Source organism: Protopterus annectens, chromosome 14.part0 (genome assembly GCF_019279795.1).
Source record: "Protopterus annectens isolate FY-2018-M chromosome 14.part0, PAN1.0, whole genome shotgun sequence".
Lineage (NCBI taxonomy): Eukaryota > Metazoa > Chordata > Ceratodontiformes > Protopteridae > Protopterus > Protopterus annectens.
Genome location: NC_056748.1, coordinates 1,157,755,922 through 1,157,781,499, shown reverse-complemented (window position 1 = coordinate 1,157,781,499; position 25,578 = coordinate 1,157,755,922). Strand labels below are relative to the sequence as shown.

Sequence of the window (25,578 nt, the reverse complement as noted above, 5' to 3'; positions counted from 1 at the left end):
CACTCAGGGCTCAGTGCTGGGATCGCCCCTATTTGAAATCTACTTCTCAGAGGAAAAGGCTAATGTTGAGGGCCTTTAGCTGACCAGGTTCATAGATCACTGCAATGTGGGCACTATCACTGATTCCCCCATGAAACGAACATCTTACAAGAGGGTCTAGCCCAGATAAATGTCTGGTGCCAAAGTCACAGACTAAAACTCAATGCCAAGAAATGCATTATAGTGTCTTTTGGGAAAACTGCCACCCAGGCTAATTACTCCATTGATAAGACACCCCTAACAGCTGACCCAGTAGTCAGGGATCTAGGTACATAAGCAAACCTTAATTTGGCCTTTGACCAACTTATTGCCAAAGTAGTAAAAAATCATTCTATTTTGCAGAACTTATAAGTAACAACATGGCATTCAGATCCAAGGAACTCATACTACTGTAGAGAAGTAGAAAAAGGGAATGTGATAACTTGCACGTGTTATTGAAAATGGTCTTTGTATGTGATAAAAGAATGTGCAAAGGAATGGAAAAGTACTGAGTGACCATTAGAAGTTGTTTTTCTTATTTGTGCCTTATAAGGAAGCGAGAAGCTTTGGAAAGCTGTAACCTTATATGTACAATTCTGTCTAGCATAGCAGCAAGCATATTTCTGTTAAAGCGTTGAAACTTGTCCAAATGTGATTGGTTTAGAGTAAATAGAATGATGAGGTTTTTTTGTTTTAACAAACTGCTGAGTTGGCACTGATATCCTATATAAGATGCTGAATTTTGTATCTCGGGAGGCACTTTATGATTTACTGCATCTCCCACACGTGTTCAATAAAGATTTTGACTGCTGCCAAGAAACGGACTTGTTTATTGTAAACTTTAACACTACCACTGTATTCAGCCATTATCAAACCCTTCAATGAGCATAATGCCCGTTTGGCATCTACCCAACCAGACATAAGCAACAATGGTACACCCACAAAGGTTCCTTACCAGAATCCAGGGTATAAACACGATGTCCTATACAGATTGCCCTAAAGACCTCTCTCTACACTCTGTCTTTTACAGGTTACTGAGAGGTTATCTATGCCTGGCATACAAGTCATCCTCATATCCTGCTCTGATGGACCTTTTGCACATCCACAAAATTAACAGCATCAGAACCAGTAAATCCAAGGATTTAAATTTTGCTTGTGACATACATAAGACATGTTGGCAAGACAGATATGTACCGCAATGGAGTTCCATCCTCTGGAACATGCACCCAAATCCACGTAGAGCAGAGACCATCCCTAACCCTATTTAAGTGTAACTTTGACCAATGAAAAAGCTAGGAACCAACAACAAACCAGCAAAAAAAATACCAAGTCCACAGGTGGGAAGGAAAACAGCAAGAACCAACAATATATAAAAAATATTTAACCCAATACTTAGCGCTTTCATCTGAGAAAGTAGCAGACTTCTTCAGAGTATAGAAACACATACAAACACAAAGCCCATTAATTAATCACGTGACTTCACACACAGTCCATTTTAAAGTACAAAGAACATTCTTGTGCATGTTTAAAAGCCCTTAAAAATGAAATAAAGAAAAAATTCCCAAATGAAAAACTTATACCATATACAATGCAAAAAAATACGTATGTATATATAAAAAAGTCCATAATAAATGTCATGTTAAACTTGATAAGACTTGGTTTTACAACACTTCCAACAGAAATGTGCTCGTTGAGCCCAGGGGGGGGAGCTAGCATTTAGCTTAAATTGCCATAGTAACTCTCTTTGCTCCAAAATATCCTCCCAAGGCCCTCCTCTAGGATCTTTTACAACACAAAAAATAAAAAATGATGTAGTGGAAATTGTCCAATGTGCTCTGCCAAGGAATTAGATTCTTTGTTCTTTCTAATACCTAAGGAATGCTCGTATATTCTAGCTCTCAACTTTCTCTGAATTTTTCCTACATAGAAACTTGTACATTTTTGGCAACAAGCCAAATAAATCACCCATATGGAGTTACAGTTACAAGCAAAAGTAGCTTTACAAGTTAAACCATTTACTTGAACATAATCAGTTGTTAAAATATACTTGCACTGAGTGCAAGAACCACATCTTCTAGTACCTCTTTTTTGTTTGAATACAAGGTAGAGTGACCAGACCTGGATTCCAGGAAGTTATTTACTGTTTTCCCCCTTTTGTAAACAAATATAGGTCTATCCCCTATTTTGTCAGCAACCCCTTTGAATAGGGAAAAGGCTACCCAGTTTTTCTTAAATATGTTCCTGATGGCACTGTCATCTGTATAGTATCATGTAACAAAGACAGTAGAAAAGTCCTTGTTAAGGGGTGCTTTTGTTCTAATAGTATCCCGAGTATTATACTTTATAAGGGGTACAATATTGCCACTTTCCCTTTTATATCTACTTTAATTTTGTTGATAATTTGCTGGGTGTATCCTCTAGCTCCAAATATCTCTGCTAGAACTTCACTTTCTTTCTCATATACCAGATCATCTGAAACCATCCTAGCAAGGCAAATGTATTGGCCCTTAATAATCCCTCATTTTTGGAATGGGGGATGGTTACTATGATAGTTTAATAAGTTATTGCAGTAGGTCAATTTTCTGTAAATAGTACTTTGAATTGACTGAGTTGCTTCATCATTAACTAAGGTAACATCCAAACAGTTGATAGATTTAAGGTCAAATTTATAGGTAAATTTTAGAAAGGATGTAGTGGAGTTCAAAAAATCTATAAAAGAGATAATAGCAGTAATGTCCCCAATCCATCCAATAAAGGTATCATCCAGGTACCGAGTGTATAGTCTGCAAAGAACAATATCAAATCTATTAAACAGATAGTTTTTTTTCCCACTGTACTAACACAATGTTGGTAAAGATGGGAGCACAGGAGGCTCTCATCGCAACACCTTTTAATTGTTGAAAATATTGCCCTTCTAGAAATACAAAATTATTTTTCAACACTAACTCCATACAAACATTCAAGGTGTATATGTCATTCTGATCAAAACAGGCAAATTCACATAGAAAATCATTAAACCAAGCAAGCCCCACATCATGGGGAATGACAAACAGTTCGACCACATCTACAGTCAAAAAGACTAAAGTGTCAGAATAGGGAAGCTCTCTTATTTTCAACAAAAAGTCCCAGGTGTCTCGACACAAATAGGTACATCTATTAACCATATCTTTAAGTTTTAAATCTATGTATTCAGCCAGTGAATGGGTTTTAGAGGAGGTTGCATTAACAACAGGCCTCATGGGGGGTCAAACAGGCATTTATGCATCTTCGGAATGCCAAAGACAGATGGAACAGTGGGGAATTTTACCTGAAAAAACATCATAAATAATTGTACTGTTCTGTCCCTGATCAAAAAGGTCTTTTATGTGATAAGCAATCCTTTTATAGGACATATTAATATCATTTAAGGATATCTCTTCATAAAATTCACTGTTGAAAACAAAAGAGTACATCCGATTAAGGTAATCATCCCTTTCCATGATAACAACCCCCCGCCTTTGTCGGGTTTTATAACTCTAACCCGTTTGTCATTGGCTAAGTTGAATAACAGCCTGTATGCACATGCCGTGAGATTGTGCTCATATTCTGTTTTAAATGCTCCAGAAGCCAAGGCTCTTAAATCAAACTTCATTTGCTTCTCAAAAAACAATAAAGGAACTGAAAGCACAGGGTTAAAAGTGCTACTTCTTTGAACAAAATCCGGCAAACAATCATCTCTAACATTGTCAAAAATTAATTTAAAATTTAGTTTTCTAAGGAACATTTTAAAGTCCAATAATAATCTGTCTGGTTGAATATGTTCACTTGGCACAAAAGAAAAGCCTTTACTTAATAATTCAGCATGTTCAGTGCTGAAACATAATTTGTAAAGTTAAAAATGTGGAAGTCAACTTTTTTGTTGTAAATCATTTGTGGCACGCACCAAGCTGTTCATACAACAGTTCATATCAGTGCCTTGTAAGTCGCCAAAGTTCAAGCTATTCCCTACCTGTAGTGTTTTCTCTCATATCTCTGATGGCCACCATTGTTCGCTTGAGGCATATTCCACCCTTCCATGGGATTTGCCTGTTGATACGTATGCTTCTGCAATCTCTCAGACCTCCAAACTGTCCCGTTTTTTTGGAGGGCAGGAACAATTTAAAACCTCTCGTTGCCCAGGCTCAGTGTCACGATAGGCAAAATCTCTTTCAGTATCTCCTCCCTTAACATTCAGAGGTTTTGGGTATGCAGTACCTTTCAGATAATCCATTTTATCACGAGTTAGTTTATTTTGTTTTTTTCTGATGGAAATTGGAGATATCTTTATCTATCAGGGAAAAATGTTCTTATATTGGCCCATTAACTTTGACCAATGGATGGGAAATCAGAAATTCACCCTGGGTCTGGTTCCCATGTCTCTGGCAGACAGTAATGCCCAGACTAATGCCTCATCCAAACATAACCTCCAGAAACTTACTAACTAACTAACTAACTAACATATCCCCATCCTAATAAATGCCCATGATACATAGGGATGCAATTGGACTGCGTGGCTGGGCTTATAAAGGCCCTGATGGTCATTAGCCTAGTATATACCTATGAACCTATGAGGTGAGAGCAGCTGTGGGGAAAAAATGCTTAGTGCTTGTCAGAGAGTTATTGCATGACCCACTGGTAGACACCAGTGGGAGGAGAAGCTGTCAATTTAAAGAAAGATCAACACCCCCACAGGTGTCCCACAGGGCTCTATTTTGGGCCCCCTCCTCTTCAACATCTTCATTAATGACTTTTTCCGCTCTATCCCCCTTGCAAACATTATTCAATATGCAGATGACTCCACAATCATCTGTGCTGCCTCATCCATCCCAACTCTTTTAAAACTCACTCAAGATGCCTTCTCCACCACAGAACAATGGATGAAAGACAACCATCTTGCTCTCAATGCTGCTAAAACTAAACTTATGATATTTACCCCCTCCAAAACTAATAACCTTGATAGAAATTTATTCTCCATCACCAGCCAAAATAACACATCTCTTGAGCTGGTATCTGAAGCCAAACTGTTAGGGGTCCAAATCGATGACAAGCTCAAATTCAACTCCCATCTACTACTAAATATAAAAAACCCACCAAAACTAGGCATGCTCTACGTCACAATCGGTTCCTCACCTCAACTACCAAAATTACTCTCTCTACCACATTTCTCCTTCCCTCCCTTCTCTATGGTGCCCTCTTCTAACTAACCTACAATCTTCTCTGAAAACCAAACTGTCCTCTTGTTACAATAAAATAGCTAGATTCGCCACCAGTAACAAATCATCTACCCATCACTGTGAACCTCTCCACAAACTCAACTGGCTAGAGCTTCCCAACTACCTCTCCTACACTCAGCTCACCTATGCACATAAACTCATATTCCAGCCATCCCTCTGTCCCTCTCTCTACTACCTTTAAAATGCATCAAACTCAAAGACTCCTAAGATCTAACAATCAAAACCTCATAGAAGTTTATAGACCCTACACCCTCCAGGACACAACCTCCTGTCCTTCTCACTAGCACGCCTATGGAACTCCCTCCCCCCCTCAATTCGGACAATTGCTAGCCTCCCATACTTTAAAAAATCACTACATTCCCATCTAACATCCTCATGGGAATGCTCCTGTTCACACCCCTCATAACCTACTCTCTACTCCCAACTCTTTTTCCTCCTTCCTCTGTCTCAATTCCCAGCTAGCAAATTCCTGCTTGCTTCTAGCATACAACTCCTTATTTGTACCTAGTAATTTTTTAGTAAAAAAAAAAAAAAAAAAACTACTTCTAACGTTGAACCAGAAATTATAGAATGTTTTTCTTTAGAATCCTCATGTAAACTATGTGTGGAACATAATCTTTGTATAATCTGTATGTAGAACATAATCTCTGTATAATCTTTATGTGGAGCTTTTCTCCCCAGGACTCCATTGAAAACGGGTTCTTTTGGCCCAAGGGACTATCCTGGTTAAACAACTGCAAATAAATAAATAAATAAATAAATAAATAAGATAGTGTGCTGACATGGCACAGCCATGTGTTACACCATGTGAACAGTGAACTCCTTCTGAGGCAAAATGAGAGGTACGAGAGGGATTTCACTTTACCAAATCATTTAAAAGGAAAGGTTTTGGTTTACAGTTGGAGTTTTAGAGTAAGGTATAGTCTGAGGGTAAGGGTTAGAGTCAGGAATACAGTATTACTGTTAGGATTAGAAACAGAGTTGAAACAGTGCTAGCAGACAAGGGGTCTACAGAACTGACTAACAAATACCTAGAAGATGGGGAGGCTAGTGATGCAAAGGTCGGGTACTGGAATTTAGTGAAGCCACACAGAATGAATTCCAGATTGCCTCAAAGAGATTCTAGTAATTAATATGACAACTCAGTGGATGATGGTGAGCTACCTATGCTAGTCGCAGCAAGGTCAAAACACTGGCCTCAAAGATGAACAGAGTCAGAAGGTCAAATTCTCTTCTGAACCCTGAAAACCTCCCATTCTTTCAGAAGGCAGTACCAGAAACAACTGGTGGGATGGGAAAAGGATCAGAATGTGGAAGGAATACTTTGAAAATGTTTCTCTTGTAAAACCTGTAGACTTCCCCTCCTTTGAGGCCACAGTACCATATGGGGGTTGGTATAATGGTTAAGGTGTTAACCTTACAGCTACAGGGCACAAGGCTCGAGTCTCAAGCTTTTTAGAAGGAACATTTGTTAGACTTAGAATGGCCCACAAGGTCAGCTACTTACCTATGAACCAGAAACAACCGATACAATATTGTTCATTTTAGTAGATGACAACACTGTAGAAGTTAAAAAGTCCTCAGATGGCAAAGGAATGTGAGAGCACTAAATGGAAGCAGTGTGGGTGTCATGGTCAGTGTGCCTTTTCAGTTTTGCCTGGCTGAGTTCTTTTTCAGAAAAACGGTGTTTCAGCAAGTTGTTTACAACCCACATATACAGACATATATACAGAGAGCAACAAATTACAATGAAACCATAGATATGATCAGAAATTAAAAACATGGGTTCAATTCCCACAGCTCATCTCATGAAAATGGAATATCATTTTTTGAGAACTATAAACCAGTGTTAAAGATTGTGTGTTAAATTTGGTATTAAAGCTACTGAGTGTAGTACTTTGCCTAGAATAGTTTGCATTTCTGCTTGCTTGAGTTGCATGATGCTCTTTCTTGTCTCCATGTAAACGAATTACTTCATTTTTCTGGCTGCTATTAATTTTAAGTTTGCACATATATTCTGTTCTAACTAAAGTCATCATACTTGATCTATCCAACAATCCATGCAATTCCTTTCCATCTATTAATATAATACATCCAATAAGTTTGGTAATAGTGGAATGGCAAAAGGGAAACTCTGCACTTCTAGAGGTTAAGCAATCCCCTGACCACATCCCATCGGTTTGCCTGGAGATATAGTTTGCTTAACAGCTGATCGACTATTATTTGTAAATTTTATACGACTATTGTGGCACATTATATATATATATATATATATATATATATATATATACACACACACACACACATACACACACACACATATATATATATATTACACATACATATATATGTGGGTCTACGTCATAAGATCGACAGACCATTTGATCGACATTTATTTGGTCGACAGCTCATTTGATCAACAACCAGTATTCAAGGCAAAAACTTGGGATTTGCCCCCCACCCCAATGTTGTGCGACCCTGGAGTTGGTATATATATTGTTAGGGGGGTGTGGCGGGCTATTTTCTTTAAAATGGGTAGTTTTGTTGTATTTTCATGTTTTAAACGGAAATAGGTGGGGGGCTGTGCCACCCACACCCCCCCCTAACTATATATACCAACTCCAGGGTTGCACAACATTGGGGAGGGGGGCAAATCCCTGTTAAGTGCCTTGAATACTGGTTGTCGATCAAATGAGCTGTCGATCAAATGGTCTGTCGATCTTATGAAGTAGACCCATATATGTATATGTATATATATATATATATATATATATATATATATATATATATACTGACTTACATTTGACCAATGCCAAAATACCTAATTTTCAAAATACTGAAAACTCACTTGACTGAAACTCATAATACTGAAACCTTACAATACTACATTTCAAAATACTAACTTGTAAACCATAGACATGCACACTTACACCAATGACTAACTCTTTCCAGAACTTAAAAACTGCTTACGCACCCTCTTAACAGAAACTGGACGATATAAAACCAAACTAGGTGGGGGGCTGCTCCCCACACCCCCCCTAACTAAATATACTAACTCCAGAATTGCAATGCAGTGGGGAAAAAGGCATATACCTTTTACTTACCTTACAGTAGTCTACCCACTGCCACTACTGCTGGGAATGTATGAAACATCCGCCATATTACTTTATTTATTTATTATTTATTTATTTATTTTTAATATTGTCATATACTGTACAATATTTCACTGTGTGCCCTTTTTAAAAAATTTGAAGCAAATTAGTTCAAGGTAACCATGTTTTTTTGTTTATTTACAAGCACAGACTCGTATTTATGTGAAGGCTTGTTAGCAGTATTTGCTGATTGCAGGTCTGATTTAAGATCTGCATTTTCAGACCAAATGTTCTAAGGTGTTCAGAGGTTTGCACAGCATTCTAAAGCACATATTTTTGTAGACTGTTATGTAACACCCTCTTACATCTATTGACTGCTAATATACCCAACATTTGTATTGAACCATTTATATCATGTTCTAACTTCAGCCTTAGTATGTGTTTCAGTCAGCCAGCTGGGACATTACCGATTTATCATAGAAGATAATGTGAAATGCAATTTATAGGTAGCAATTATGTAGGTTTTTATCCTGCAAACAAGAAAATTGTCATGTATACAATAAATTAATAATAATAATAATAATAATAACAGACCTGTGGGATGCTCATTCTGAAATGGTGGCGTACAGTAAAAAGTACAGTTTTGTACCTACCATAAATGTAGATGTTCGAGTGCTCATACAGCTGCAGTCATAACAGATGGGTTATCCTGCCGTCAGGCGGGTCCTCGGTCGGCCGAATTCCAAAGTCTAGGTCCTGCGTCGGTTGTCGTCGCTTCCTCCCTGACGTCAGTGCGGCAGGGGTATAAAAGAGGCAGCCAACGCCATTTTCTTCAGTTTTTCTTGCCCCAGATGTCAGGTGCCCCCAGAAGGAAGGCAAACATAATGTTATGCAAAAGTGCAATGTTGATAAATCAAAAACAGTAGTTGCAAGCAAATACACCATAAAAGAATACCCCAAAAGGTTATATGAAAAGGGTTTGTCATAAGGCCTGTCCTAAGATGGGTTGGAGGGAGGGAAACCTGGACTGCAGCTGTATGAGCACTCGAACATCTACATTTATGGTAGGTACAAAACTGTACTATGTTCATCGTGCATACAGCTGCAGTCATAACAGATGGGTAGAATCCCAAAGCTAAGTAAGGGTGGTAGGCACTAAGTGGAACTAGGAGGGGCTAGGATGCCCTGCAGGACTGCTGTGGCAAAGCCCGCTCTAGATTTAGAGTATAGTGGGAGGTGATAGTGCTTGGAGAAAGTGTGCACTGAACTCCACGTGGCTGCTTCCAAAATATCCTTGGTAGGGACCCCCCTGAGGAAGGCTGCAGAGGTAGCTGTGGCTCTGGTGAAGTGGGATCTGATGCATGCAGGCACAGTTTTTCCATGAAATGAATAACAAAAGTGTATGCAGTGGGCTATCCATTTTGTAATTGTCTGTTTGGAAATAGCCTTTCCTTGAGCACCTGCAGCATAGGACACAAAGAGTTGCTCAGATTTCCTGAATGGCTTTGTCCTGTCCAAATAATAACGAAGTTGTCTGTGAATGTCCAAGGAATGTAGTAGTCTTTCCCCTTTGTTTTGTGGATTAGGATAAAAGGTAGGTTAGTGGATAGTCTGATTCAAAGCTACACTGGATACTACCTTTGGCATAAAGGTAGGGTTGGTTCGTAAGGAAACTCTGTCCTGATGGAAAATGATGAATGGTTGCACAGCCATGAGGGCCTGTAGCTCCGAAACCCTGCGAGCTGAGGTGATAGCCAGAAGAAAGGCTGTTTTCCATGAAAAGTACTGTAACTCTGATGAAGAAGCTGGCTCGAAGGGAGGAAGGGTCAGCTTTTCCAATACGAAGTTGAGGTCCCAAGCAGGGACTGGTAGTTTCCTTGGGGGTTTTATATTCTTTGCCCCTCTGAAGAACTGCCTTAAGAGAGGATGAGAGAATAAAGGAGGATCTGTGTTGCATTGTGCAGAAATGGCTGAAGCGTGGATCTTGATGGAGGAGAAGGAAAGTCCATTGTTTAACATCTCAGCTAGGTACTGTAAAATTTGAGGTATATTTATTACCCAAGGATTCTGTCCCTTCTTTTGATTCCAGGCACAAAATCATTTCCATTTGGCGGAGTAGGCCTTTCTGGTAGAAGGTCTTCTGGCCTCCAAGATGACATCCTGCACCTCCTTGGAGAGTAGAAACTGTTGGGAAATCAAGGAATTCTCCATGCAGCTAGATTTAGAGTTTTGAGATGGCTGTGAAGAGTTTTGTAGTTGTGCTGGGACAACAGGAGAGGAACTAGCGGTAGGATCCATGGTGGGGAATGTGTCAGGCTCTTTAGGAGCGGATACCAGTGTTGCCTTGGCCAGTCTGGAGCAATGAGAATCATTTTCGGCCTCTCTGCTCTGGCTTTTAATAGAACTTTGGGCAGCAGAGGAAGAGGCGGGAAGGCATAGACTGTCAATGTTGCCCAATTGAAGGAAAGTGCGTCCACTTTCCAGGCCTGTGGATGATAGGTCCTTGAACAAATTTTTTTCAACTGGCAATTTCTGTGGGTAGCAAAGAGATCTATGTCTGGCTGTCCCCATGTCTGAGTTATCTTTGTGAAAATTTGAGGATGCAACTTCCATTCATGTGGATCTGTCATATTTCTGCTTAGGTTGTCTGCCAGTGTGTTTTCCTTCCCTGGCAGGAATTGTGCCTGTAGTTGAATTTTCAATTCCAGTGCTGTGTTCCATAGGGTCATGGCTTGCCTGCACAGGGGGTATGAATGAGTTCCCCCCTGTTTGTTTATGTACCACATCACTGTGGTGTTGTCTGTCCTTATCAATAGCTGGCCTGGATGCAGTAGGTCTTTGAAGGTCATAATAGCCTTTTGCTCGGCTAGCATTTCCTTTTGGTTGATGTGAAGGAGTTTCTCTTTTCGTGCCCATTTTCCCTGAATGCAGTGATTTGTCATGTGTGCTCCCCAGGCGTAGTCTGAGGCGTCTGTTGTGATGACTTGAGTTGCTTGAGGTACACAGAAAGGAAGACCTGTGTTTCTTTGGCATGCTTGAGCCCACCACATAAATTCCTTTTGAAGGCATGGAATGAGTGGTATAATTGCTTCCAAGCTGTGGCTGTGTTGAGACCATAAGTTTTTTAGGTACCATTGAAGTTTCCTCATATGCAGCTTTGCACATGTGATTAGTAGGATGCAAGATGCCATGAATCCCAGAGCCTGCAGGACTTTCCTTGCAGTTAGCCTGGTGTAAGTTGCCATTTTTCTGAAGTATTGAGACAGTTGCCCTTGCTTGTCTGGCGTGAGGTAGGCCATCTGGGTGGTTGTATCCAAGCTGACACCCAGGAAAATTATTTGTTGAGAGGGTATTAGTTTTGATTTCTTTTTGTTGACTGTGTATCCCAGGAAATTCAACAGTTTTATTACAAATGCCAGGTGCTGCAGTAGTATGTCCTTGCTGTCCGCTTGGATCAGGCAGTCGTCCAGATATGGGTAGATTTGTATCCCTTGTAGTTTGCAGAAGGCGATTACTGATGCCAGGCATTTCGTAAACACTCTGGGCGCAGTAGATAAGCCAAAGGGCAATGCAGAGAATTGGTAATGGGTTGAACCTGCAAGAAATCTGAGGTATCTTCTGCAATCTTGTCTGATAGGGACATGCAGGTATGCCTCCTTGAGGTCCAATGTTACCAGCCAAGACTCCTTGCCCAGCATGGGAAGAAGCTGCTGTAATGTGAGAATCTTGAATTTTGGCACCTGTAGATATGTGCTTAGGATGGATAGGTCTAAGATAGGTCTCCAATCTTTGTCTTTCCTTGGTACCAGGAATAGTCTGGAATAAAACCCTTGACCTTGTTCTTTTGCAGGTACCTCTTGAATTGCTTTCATGTCCATGAGAGTTGAAATTTGTTTTTGTGCCTCTGCCCTTTGATTTTGTGGCAGGTTTGGCATGCCTCTCATTTTTGGAAGGGTGTGAAAGTGGAACCTGTAGCCTCTGTCTATAATGTCCAGAATCCATTTGTCTTTTGTAACAATATGCCAATTTGTTGAGAATAATGTCAGTTTTCCGCCCAAAGGTGCTGCCATTAAAGCTTTGCTTGGCAGGTGTAGGGGGAAGTCATTGTGTCTGTTTTCTAAAAGACTGTGATCTATCTTCTCCACCTCTTGGGGTTGGCGCTTGCCACTGTCTGGTTCTGAAAGATCCTTGAGGTTGCCCTCTACCCCTTGGACGCCTGTATCTGCCCCTTTGAGGTCTGTCCGTGGCTGTAAAGGACCAATTTTTTGAAGGCCAGTTTCTGCTGGAATGTGGAGGCTGTACCTGCAGGAAATCTTTCACTGTTTGCATTGATTTCACTTTTTCCTCCATTTTCTTTAGCACCTCCTCTGCTTTAACACCAAACAATACATCTTTTTGAAGAGGTGCATCTAATAATTTAGCTTTGACATGATCTGGTAAGGTTTGCTCTTTGAGCCAAGCATGCCTACGTATAACAGACCCCGTAACAGCAGCTCTACATGAGGGCCTCTAAAGCATCAAAACCACACTGCAAGGTATGTTTACCCACTTGCTCTGCACCATGCAACAAATCCTGCAACTCTTTTAAATATGGTTGTTATGGTTGTGTCATCTTGCTTTTCAGCTGAGATATCAAAAACTGTTGATACTTTAACAAATGGAACTGACAGTTTAATGCCCTCATGGTTAAAGTGGCCGAGGTGTACACCTTTTTCCCCCACCTTTCTAAAGCTCTGGAATCTCTCCCTGAAGGTAATGGGTTTTTAGCAGTAGAGGCCTTAATTCCCTTCGGACTCTGTGAAATAGTTTCTGGGTCAGCAGTATGGCTTTTATATAGGAACTGGTGAGAATCAGGAACCCGGTAATACCTGTCTGGTTTAACAGGAGCTGGAGGCAAAGAATCAGGATTAAGGCTGGCTTCTGTGTAGACATCATCCAATATATCTAAAACAGGAGGGATAGCCAGAGGCCTATGCTGGGGGAGCAGAAGAAATTCCCTGAGCCTTTTCTTGGAATCTGAGTAATCTTGGCCTTCCCAGTGAAAGTGTTCCCTCAATGTATGCAGGGTTTCCCCAAAAGAGAAGTCCTCAGGGGGGGAGACCGAGGGAATAGACTCCTCTGCATCAGAGTCTTCGAAAGGAGAATAGGCACAATCCTGGTCCTCAGAAAGTTCTGAGGTAATAGAAGCTTGATCTGAGGAAGGGTAGTCTTCCTCTAATCTGGGCCTTTTATCAGAGGGGGGTTGAGAACCCCTGATAAGAGTAATCAAATCCTCAGCCATTTTAAGCATCTGTTTTTTAGGCATGGTGCCTTGAGAGGGTGTCTGAGGAACCTGTTTTTTGGTTTTCATGGCTGTTTTAGATTTAGTGAAGGCCTTAATAGAGAAGGAGGAAGGCTTGAAGACCCCTTGAGAAATGGCAGGCGAACTCCGCCCGACGCTTAATAGTGCGTTTGTTGAATCTAGCACAAAAACGGCAGGCCGAGACGTCATGGTCTGGGCCTAAGCAAGGTATACAGTAAGAGTGGAAATCCTTATGCGGTATTTGCTTCCCACATGAAATGCAATTATTAACTTTGTCTGACATCGGTCTGAGGCAAGAAAAGTTTCCCCAACGGGGTACTTAGCTTTCAAGAAGACTTCGGCTGAAATACTTTCGTAAATCTCAGGAGCTGGCCGACCGGCATTTGCAAACTGCTTCTGCTTCGCGCGGCAAGAAAGACTGGGGAAAATGGCGTCGGCTGCCTCTTTTATACCCCTGCCGCATTGATGTCAGGGAGGAAGCGACGACAACTGACGCCGGACCTAGACTTTGGAATTCGGCCGACCGAGGACCCGCCTGACAGCAGGATAACTCATCTGTTATGACTGCAGCTGTATGCACGATGAACATCTATTGATGTTTGAAGAAGTCTTGAAGCCAAAGGGAGGGAAGCTGCTGGATTCTAGATAGAATAGTTGGTCAGACAATCTAGAAATGAGTTTCTTCTGCTCCTTTATGTTTTTTATTCAACTCTGCAATCATATAGGGGCTTATGGTGTCACATCAGACACTCACCAAGCATACCAGCCTAGCTGTTCTCTAGTTATACTTAATGAGTAGTTAGTGAGGGCCACAGATAAAAGGGATGCCTACAGGGGCCCAATTCTTTGTCCTGTATAGGCCCTTAACACCGATGACCACAACACACTGTATGATAGACTTCACTACCTCAAATTCAAATAGTCATCATTTTATTTATTTATTTACTCACCAGTTTAGTGCACCGATTTCAATGAACCATTTACAGGCACAGCCTGGATGAACAGGATCGCACAAGAAATTAAGAAAACATATTTACATATACAAGGACATGCTAAAAACATAAACATATCTACAGATGCAAAGTTATGGTACAACATTTAGTTCAAGAAGCAGTTTACAAACTCTAAACATGGATGGAAAATGGAAATATACTCAGCAGAGTTGTTTGGATAAGATGCAGCCATAATGACTGAGATGGCTTATACTACAGGGATAGCAGCATTTCATTATATAGAGAGGCATGAAGACATTAGAAGAGGCAAGTTAGAATAGTTGAAGGAAAGGATACCATGGAAAGAAGACAAAGAAATGGAGAGAGAGGCATGCAGAGGGAAGAGGAGTAGAACGGAGAGAAGTGTGAGAGATGCAAAGAGAAGATAAGGAGAGGGAATTAGGATGAATGAGAAACAGTAAGTGAGGGTATGACAAGTAAGGATGAAAACACTGATAAAGGGGTGTGCGAGAGCTGCAGGTTCAAGTAAACTGATCCGTGTGACGGCAGCTGCAGTTTGTTTGGGAGAACAAGTGTTCCTTGAGCTCGTCTGAAGTCAAAGTACATTTGGATGCTTCTCAATTCTACTCTTGGCTGAGTTTTAGGACATTTAGCCAGAAATATGATAGAACTCAGTTCCAGGGCCATACTTGAGACAGCAGTAATAAAAGTGTGCAGGTGATACAGTTATTCCACACATTAATATCGATGTAACACATCAGGAGGCTACAGTCAGTCTCCCTGGGACTTGCCATGTGCTTAGCTGGGCCTCTTCTCTATCTATTCATTGTGAGGGCAAAGTTGATCCTCTACGACTAGCAAACATGACAGGGTAATCCTCACCTCCATCCCAGAAATGCTTTAAGAGTTGATGTAACTGCTCAAATTACCCTTCATACATGCAAGATTCGGATCAAAGCTGATCCTATCTATCTGGTGATCCTGAGGAGGCAATCACCTCCTCCATCTCAGCAATGCAATTCTGGTGTAATTGCTCAGATTATCCATTATCTTCACAATGCCCAGACCAATAGCCGAACCTTCATAACTATGGTCTTGGGTGTCTGCAAAGAATATCTTCACCACTAATTCCAGACTGTCAGGTAGCCTTAACACACTCCTAAAAAGTTAAAAAAAAAAAAAGCACCATTCTAAACCCAAATAAATGTCACTTCATGAATATGGGCGGCTACATTTATCAAATTCCTTTAAAATAATGTAAATGAGGTGGTTCTCCTTCAAACAGCAGTTTACTACCTAACCTTTAATATTCTAACCTTAAATATTAGTGTAGCTATCACAGTGGTGACAGACTGCTGCCCAGATTGTAGCTGGCAGCATTTCAGTTTTTAAACTACATATTTGAAGTAGATCACAAGGGGCGTCTTCTCACAACACAGCCTCTAAATTCAGTTTGACTATGTTTTAACAAGCCGACAGAAAAACATGCATTTTTGAAGTACATACTAAGTTAGGTATTAGGGGTGTCTTACTAATGACATTTCTTACATGAGGGTATGCAAAAGAAAGCAATGACCAGGCACATTTAAGAATTTTCAACTTGTTCTGCAGTCCAACACTTTTTAAAGAATGACTAAATCATTGTTCCAACAAGACCTACTCACCGTTACTATATCAATTCAAAAAAACTTCTCCTGAATCCAAATAAAATTATGATAATGCTTTTCTGTACTCTACAAAACCTTAAGCAAATTCTAGCTGACTTAGGAAGTATAGACAGCAATTACATTCCTATAAAAAACACTAACTCATTCAAAAACCTGGACCTTAGCTTGACAGGAACCTCACCTTCCAACTTTACATTCAAAAAACAAAAGCCAAAGTACATCAAACACTTTTCTTTTCTTGACATGGATAATCTCCAGCTTTTTGTCCCCAGCAGGGACAGAAGCCATAGCGAAAGGTATACTCTTATCATAATTAGAGTATGGTCTTCCTGCTATAAGGCATTCTGTTATCACAATTACAGTATGGTCTTGCTGTAATAACATATCCTCTTATTACAATTATTGTACAACCTTCCCGTTACTGTCACTGTTTCACAGAATATACCTCACAACCTTAAACTGCCAACAAGATATGTCATTTCATAACCTCCAACAGTTCTAAACACCACTGTTCCAGCACTTAGAAAGGTTACAGGGTTTCCCAATCCATTAGAGGTCTGAACTCCTCCTCACTTCCCTCCAGTTCAAGCTTCTTCAACAAAATGCCTTCACTTACCTGACAGGCAGATTCACTATAGGAAAAACATCTATAACCTCAGCACATAGCCAGAACACACACACCAAAAAGAAACCACAGCTTCTCAGTTCTAGGTCTTCATGTATGGCAAGCCTTACTCCCCCAGCCCTGATAACGCAGACAATTACCTTGACTTCAGAAACTTTCTTAAGGCTTACCTAGCAAAAAAGTGTAAATGCAACTGCTTTCCTAGTGTCACAATAACCTAATACAAAATTAAACAGTCTTACTTCCCCACTCATTACAAATCACTATCTCCTCTACTGACTCTTATTCAAACCACATCACTTACCATGCTTTCAGAAGCATTACTTCATCCCAACCAAATGATTTCCCCTCATTCAACTTTCTCTGCTTTTTTTCTACACTTGTTTTTCTCACTCGTTCCACTCTAAGTACTAACTTCTGTTTGCCCATGTTTACACGGTTTCATTTTATATAATGTTACCTACTCTAGGACATTCGATGTATATTTGTTTCTTATTCTGGTGTGTTTTTTTCCTTTGTTCATACTTGGTGAGTCTGAAATTGCTTCATGGGGATCAGTGCTCCACCCAAATAACAACTTTATATAAATAAAATAACATAATAATAAAATCACCTTATAATATTTCATAACAGATGAGTATCTATTGTAAATTTACAGTATGAAAGCATATATTAAATTATAATGTCTATACATTAATTTGGATAGCCAAGCCTTTTGATTGCACTCATTCTATTAGGTTCGTAGGTTGATACTAGGCTATCTGCCCTAGGGCATTTACAAGCCTAGCCAAAGTGTGTTTGGCTTTCGCCACCCTTTTAGATTTTTTTTTGACTGTGCCTCTGTATAGTAGGTCACAGAAGATAGCCCTTTTAAGGTTAGTTTACTGTGCCTTTGACTAGTAGGGACACAGAAGAGATCCCTGGGGTAAACCTACGATCTCCCATCCACTCATCAAGATTTCTCTTGAAGAGGGTCATTGAGGGGCTCTGCCTAACATGGATTGGGATTTTGTTCCAGAGTGAGGGGAGCATCTGGGATATGAATCTGTCCCTCCAGCATGTCCTATTTATTTCTGTGCTGAGATTTAAGTCTCTGGAGCATGTATCTCTAAGGGATTTGGATTTCCTGAGGTGGAGCATGTCCATTAAATCTGGGTTGGACATGGCTTTATACGTCAGGCACAGATCGCCTCTGAGTAGGCAGTAAGCAACTGAGTAGAGCTGGAGTTTCTTTAGCCTAACTGTGTAGGGCATCTGTCTGAGCCCCTTAATCCTCTTGGTGAGCTACTTTTGAGGTCTTTCCAGTTGCTGCAGCTGTCGGGTAAGGTACATCCCAAATGGGGCATTGTACTCAATTATGGGCCTGATGAGTGATGAGCAGAGGGGCACAATGACTTGTCTTGATCTAGATGTGAACCCTTTTGTGATGAGGTGGGCTATATAGAAGGTTTTTCTAACCACTTTGGCAACGTGATTGTCAAAGGAGAGACTGCTATCTACTTGGGTCCCCAAATCCCTAATTACTTCTTCCGTACTTAATGGTTTTCCACCTATGTGGTAGTTTGTGGGCACTTTAGGGGATGACTATGCACATTTTGGCATTTAGCTTTAGGCCATGGCTCTGGCATCAGTTATCCGTCTCTGTGAGACCCTTTTGGAGGATGCTTGTGTCAGTCGGCGAGTCGATTATGGCACCCAGTTTGCAGTCATCTGCAAACTTGGTCAGCCATAGTCCTCCTGTGTTAGCCTGTATCTCCGAGAAATATATACCGAACAAGAGAGGTCCCAGGACTGAGCCTTGTGGGACGCCACTTGTAACTTATTTAGAGTCTGACATGGCACCTGCAATTCTGACCATATGGGTTCTATCCCTGAGCCAGTTTGCAACCCATCTTGTGACATAGGAGTTGATATTTAAGCTAGTGAGCTTATTTATAATGCCCGAATGGGGTATTGTGTCAAAGGCTTTTGCGAGGTCCAGGTAGGCTGTGTGGACTACCTTCCTTTCATCTATTGCCTTGGTGACTGTTTCAAAAAGTCGACCAGGTACAAGAGGCAAGATCTGCCCTTGACAAAGCCAAATTGGTTGGAATCCAGTGTTTGGAGGTTCCCAATGTCTTTGTTTATGAGTTCCTTGATGATACGCTCCATAGCTTTGCAGACCAGGCTAGTCAGACTTATAGGGCGATAGTTTCCGGGGTTCGTTGTGGCACCACCTTTGTCGAGTGGGACCACTGTTGCTGTACGCCATTCCTTGGGTACATATCCTGTAGTGAGGCTAAGACTGAACAGTGACTTTATATGAGGGTTCAGTTCTTCTTGAGGCTCGTGTAAGATGCAGCCTGGGACACCATATGGTCCCATTGATGCTGTGTTTTTTGCTTTGGAGAGGGCAGCTCTCACCTGTGTATATTTGATGTCAGGGAGGCTACACTCTGTTGGGATAGACATTTGATCTTTTGGGGGGGGGGGTTGCACTGAATTTGTCTGCCAGGATGTTGGCAATGTCTGTGGCTTCAGTGTATTTTTTGTCATTTTGCTCTAACTCAGAGCATATCTGGGAGTTGGCACCCAGGTTCCTGACATAACTGAAGAAGGCCTTGTGATTATCTTTAGCGTCTTGTGCAATTTTTCTTTCAAAGCTGGCCTTGGATGATTTTATGAGGGATCGTAGTTTCTTGCTAGTACAGATCAGAGATGCTTTCCCTTTTTGGGAATTTGCTCTATCATGTAGTAGCTTCCTCCTTCTGTTGTATAGCTTGTTTATGGCTGGGATCCACCAGACAGGTCTCCTGCCCTTGGAGGAGTGAGTCTTGGTTTTATTTGGGATAGCATGATCCATGCATTCCTGTAGGTGTCCATAGAATGCGTTTGTAAAGGATTCTGCGGTTTGGGCCGTATTTTCCACTGGCCCGGGGGCTTTGAAGGATTCCACCTCGGTTTTGAGAAGTGTGAAGTTTGCTTTTGAGAAGTTCTTCACCGTGATTTCCTTGGCTGGGGGTGGGGACGGGATAAGGATGTCCAGTGAGATTAATTTATGGTCAGATCTTACCAATGAGGGGTATACCTCTGGTGTGGAACAATGAGTCCCCATGTTGGTGATGATAAGGTCCAATATATTTTCCCCTCTTGTGGGAATGGTGACCAATTGTTCCATGGCATTTGAGTTTATAAATTCTAGGAACCTTTGGGCGAGGGTGTTGGGGCTTGAGTAGTGCTCTCAATCTATGTTTGGGTAGTTGAAGTCACCCAATATGATGGTGTTTGGAGAAACCTTCATATTTTCCAGTGTTCTCAGGAAAGCCGAGTGGGGTTCCTGAGTTTGGGAGGGTGGTCTGTAGCAGACTACAAACTGAAAGGCAGTTTTGCCCACTGTTAGTTGCACATGGATGGTCTCCGCTGCTTCGTGCAGTGTCACTAACCTGGAGGTGTGGGTATCTTTGATGAATATGGATACTCCCCTCCTTTCGTGGTTCAGTCTGAGTTTTGGGGCTGAAAAGCATGGTATGAGGTATAACCTGGTAGTGCTGGGGTGCTCTTGGGAACCTGAAACCAGGTTTCTGTTACTGCACAGATATCGATATTTTCCATAATGAGGAGACCCTCGAGTGCATGCATCTTGAGGTTTAGACTTCTGGCGTTGAGCAGCATTACCCTTAGTTTCTTTTTCCTTGTGTTGTCTATGGAGGTGAGTTTGTCTTTTGAGCCTTGCCTAAAAAAGGCACTATGGGGGTGGCAAGAGCCTTAGCCAGTATTCGAAAGCCCAGGGGTAACAGGTGCAAGCCGTCCCTAGCGAAGCAACTTGGCTTGTCGAGCATGTCATCCCAGGCTGACAGACACTGGATCCCCTTTGAATCACACCAATACTTTAGCCAATTGTTAAAATGGATCATTTTGTCTTTATACTGTGGCATCATTCTTGGTGAGGGTAAGATGCTACTCAAGGTCAGGGTCATACCGGCCTAGGCTACATGATCAGAGAGCTCCTCTATGTCTCTTTTCATGTAGTCTAGGGAGGTATGTCTCAGGTCATTTATACCAGCATGGTCAATGACAGAGTCATATTTGTACTTGCTTTGGAGTGACCTGAGTGCTTGTGTTATGTGGCGGATCCTGGCACCCAACAGGCAGCTTACAGTGACCTTCTCCTTGTTCAGCCTGGTGAGTGGGACGTCAGTGTGTCTGACAATAGAGTCACCTATTACAAGTGTATTAGGTGTGTTGTTTAGCCTTAAGGGCTGTGACTGCGTGGCACACTGACTTTGTGAACTATGTGATACGTGGGTATTGTTGTGGGGTAGCAGTTGTTTGAGTGTCTGCTTTGGAGGTCTCTGCTGCTTAGGCAGATTTTTATTTAGAGCCTCCGGGTATGTTTTTGTGTGTTTATGTGTTTGGTTTGCTGTTGATATAGGTCTATGTGAGACTGGATTTGTGGTGTGTGTGGCTACCTTCTCCTCCTGACTGACTGTGCCAGTCATGGGTTGAGAGAGCTCAACCTCCAGTTTGGCTATATAGTTGCATCTGTCACATATATTTGAGTTAGTTGGGAGGAGGAAAGGGTTGTCTGTGTACATAAGGCAGTTGTAACATTGCCTCAAAATTCCCATATTCACCAGATGGACTGGAGAGTATACACGAAACTAACCTTTGGACATGTCAGGATATTATGATGAAATAATTTTTGACTGATCAAAAAGGATCAATAGGGTGTTAAGTGTTTAAAAAGAGTATAAGAGGGAAGAGTATAAGAGGGGTTTAGTGCTTACGTTTGTTGGTGTTTTGCTTATAAGATTACTTATAAGAGCAAGTGCAAGGCTTTAAAATGAAAATAGAGTGCTTCCTTTGAGATTTAGATCAGTTCCAAGGGAAAAAGTGAAGAGCAGACTCTGTGGAGCCGGTAATAGTTTAAACCTGTTTAAGCGGCGCTGCCTGATGCTGCGCTATGTGCAAAATCGCGCAAAACCACGCCAAAGCGGGTTTTTAAGCAGGGGACTTGAAAGAGCTAGGAATTAGCCCAAAACGGCTAATAAACAGCAAGTTTCTGGGCTGAGACCACTCCTCCAGGGACAGATAGGCTGCTCAAAGCTCCCCACTCCCACTGGTGAACAGAGAAGCTTCCCCCGATCCATGTAAGGATATGGGTAACACAGGAACTGCTCTGAAGTCCAGAATGCAGCAAAACCTGTATTAGGGACTATTCTAGCTCAAAAAAGGCGGGAAACAAGGATTTTTTTTCTTTTTAGGCAGATATCAGAAAAAGCACAGTAAATACTTTACACAGGCTAGCGCACTTGAGTGAGCAGCCTCAACAGTTAATTCAAACAAAATGACAATTTCAAAGTGCAGGTAATAATAATTGTAGTAGCAAGCTTATTGTAAGCAAAAGAGCAGTTTCAACTCGCTTTTCGGCGAGAATAGACAGTCGCAGAGGTAAAAGCAGTAAAAAGGTACTTAAATCAGGTACCAGTCACTCTTTTTCGTCTCTCTGCTGCTAGCACCACTCTGCAGGACCACGAGGAGCTTTGCTGAGTCGGAACAAGCGCAAAAACCACGCCAAAGCAGGTTTTTAAGCAGGGGACTTGAAAGAGCTAGGAATTAGCCCAAAATGGCTAATAAACAACAAGTTTCTGGGCTGAGACCACTCCTCCAGGGACAGATAGGCTGCTCAGTATTAATCCAGCAGGGGAAAATCCCTGTATTTCCTCTTCCTCACACTTGTTATTTCTATTTATGCTATTATACTGTTTGATGACATTGGATGTAAATTAATAGTCACACCTGTACATTACAGGAGTGATATAAAAAAGGTAGTGCCCCACCAATTACATCGGTATATTACCTTACCAGAATGCTAACATTTAAAACATCAGAAGGGTTATTAAGCAAAATGCTATTCCTTAGAACTGAAGTTAACTTATCATGATTTACATGGCACAGACACATTTTCAATCTACAAAGTGCTACATAACTGGAACTTTGTCAAGGGGAATATAGAGAAAAAAGGTACTTGCTGCTCAATGATTAACAGATTTCACTGCAGGGAACGCTGCATCACATACCTGGATCTGAACGAGTTGCTCCAGATGATTACTGTTGTTTGCCCACACCAGATTTAACTGAACCAGAATTTCAGCTTTGAAACCAGATCCCTTTAGCATAGGACTGGAAATATGGTCAAGGATGGTGTCTACTGTGTAGAGGTATTGGTAAGTAAACCCAGGCTGAAAGTATGGGCTGGCAAGGTATCCTGCAAGAGACAACAAACAAACATCAGATGTGAAAACAAGTATGAAGATTACTGCTTCCCTTCCAGGCATCAGAGTGAATACTGGCAGAGGTATCATATATCTTCACTGAGATGCTGATTTACTACCTCCCCACCAAAAATGCAAGCAGCAGTAAAGTTGGGTATTATCCATGCTACCTATAAAGACAGATCCAAATGTTCATCTCTATGTCCTGAAAAAAATAAACATAGTGTCTTATAATACTATTGTACAATTAGTATATGATCAGATATAACACCAAAATTATCTGTTACAGCTATTGATAATTATGAGTAAAGTTGTTTTGGGGTGCAAACTTACATTTGGATTGTTAATTATACATTTGGATTACAATATTAAATTACTTTGTTCGGCAATTAAGCAACCAATATACTGATAGTGCCAGCAAGCATTACCCCATAATATTCAGAACACATTCTTTCATCTCATCACCTGTTCTCCCAAGCCATTTTTCCCTTCCTGGTGACCTCATCCTGTATCTGCCAGAGCCAAGCCTGAGCATTCTTTAATATATGCAAAATTCAAATGTCCATAACTGCACATGTGGGGTGTGTGTGTGCATGCACACACATGTGCGTACGTTCAGGTGTGCCGTAATGTACCTGTTATTGTTTATTGTTTGTGAATTTGGATCAGTTCTTAATGCCAGCATATTAGAACTGGACAGCTTGCTGAGGAACGACTTGTGCATAACTGCACCGAGTCTTGTTCCTAATGCGGTAGGTCTTACACCATGTTGGTTGATTCGCATTTGTTGTTTTTTTCTTGAACTCACTGAGCACAGGGATATGTTCCTACTCCCTGTGACGGCCATGCCCTGGCCCAGCAATCAAGGAGTCTCAATCCTCACCACTAACACCAGAGATGGCATCTCATATAAGAGGAAAGGATAACAAATGCACACAGTAAAATACAATTTCCCTTAAGTGCACACAGAGATCACAGTCAGTCTGGGGCTGGTTGCTCCCTAGGTCCCCAATAAGACTCCCAGCTGGCACAGCTATAGGGTCCAGATCTCAGCCTAGCTAGCAAGCTAACCTCCAGTACCCTTCTCTGCCCCACCAGTGCTTCGTGTTCCTGCCCAGGTAGCTGGCACACCACACACACACTTTAAGATAAGTATTTATACAACTTCACAGACACTCCTGGGAAAGGCTGACACAGATTCTCCAGCTGTGCCCCTTCACCCAGACTATACAGTAGTTATTACTGCCACCACCAGCTAATACTTATCAGCTACCCAAAGGCCCTTAAAAGGGTGTTCAATTATTACTGTGCAATATTATTATCCAATTGGTAAGTGTGACTAATCAGTCTAAGGCTTAGAGTGGCCTTGTACAATAAACTCTATAAATATGCAATGTACTCTACAGCTTAAGTTAACTCTACACAAACTAGCCACAGGTAAAAGGTTTTTAAAATATTTAATAATAAATAATTAAAACACAAGACAATACTACTACACTACAATGCTACTCAAGAGTTCAGAGATCACACAGAAACTTAAAATAATTCCGTAGTACAGTCCTGACATAAAAAACACTTAAGTCTAATCTTTATAGTCCTAGCTATTTCTGCAAGAAAACATACTTCTAAAGGAACTTACTTTCATAGAGCAAGTCAGTGCTGAGTTTGGATATCAAGACAGAATGCTTACAGTCTCTCTCTCAGCAATAGTTTAAAATCACTAACATTTCTGCTGGGCCCTCCCATATTACATCATTTTGACATTAAGGTTTTCCCAGTATACACATTACATCATTTTGACACTTAGTCTGAAGTTCCCAGGCCACAGCCTACATTATTTAGCAAGCTAACACCTGCTCAGGAAACGACAACAATAAAAGACATTTCATGTGTACATTATAGTAATTATTCCTTAAGTTAAAACAATAGAAATAATGTGTTCAGCTAGCCTCTTCGGCACCACTATCTAGACCAAAGGGTACACAAGACATAATTTTAACTTCAAAAGAACAGATGTGAAATGCTTGGCTTAGCTTTCCTTACAGCAGATGGCAATGTTGCTACAATCTTGAAGTTCACATTTTACAGTGTTTTCTTTCATTTAAGAAACAAGCCTGTATTTTACATTTATATTTACTAATGTCAGAATTATGTAACAAATTCTATTTGACTACGCTGGCAGCCTTCACCCATTCTCTACCAGTCTTCACACTCCCCTGTTACCTCAAAAAAGGATAAAGCAGGTATTGCAGGATATAAGAATAAACCATTTTACCACCTTTGCATGATCTAGTCTCATTTATCTAATATTTTTGTTATGCTCACTTCCATGGCATATACTTCAATGGTTTCCAGTGGTCAGTTCTTCACACTAGATGAGATGGTTGGAGTTAATTTCTGGTGAATGATTTGGTT

The 25,578-nt window shown here is 41.0% G+C and overlaps 1 protein-coding gene across 2 annotated transcripts in view; it reads right to left on the bottom strand.

Moving 5' to 3' along the window:
- LOC122789471 (microsomal triglyceride transfer protein large subunit-like) overlaps positions 1-25,578 on the bottom strand; it is a 1,260,333-nt gene that overhangs the window by 1,143,117 nt on the left and 91,638 nt on the right. For both annotated transcript variants that reach the window (XM_044056964.1, XM_044056965.1), the window contains exon 2: positions 22,969-23,156. In XM_044056964.1, coding sequence (XP_043912899.1) covers positions 22,969-23,156 — 188 coding nt within the window. The remainder of the gene's footprint in view (positions 1-22,968; positions 23,157-25,578) is intronic.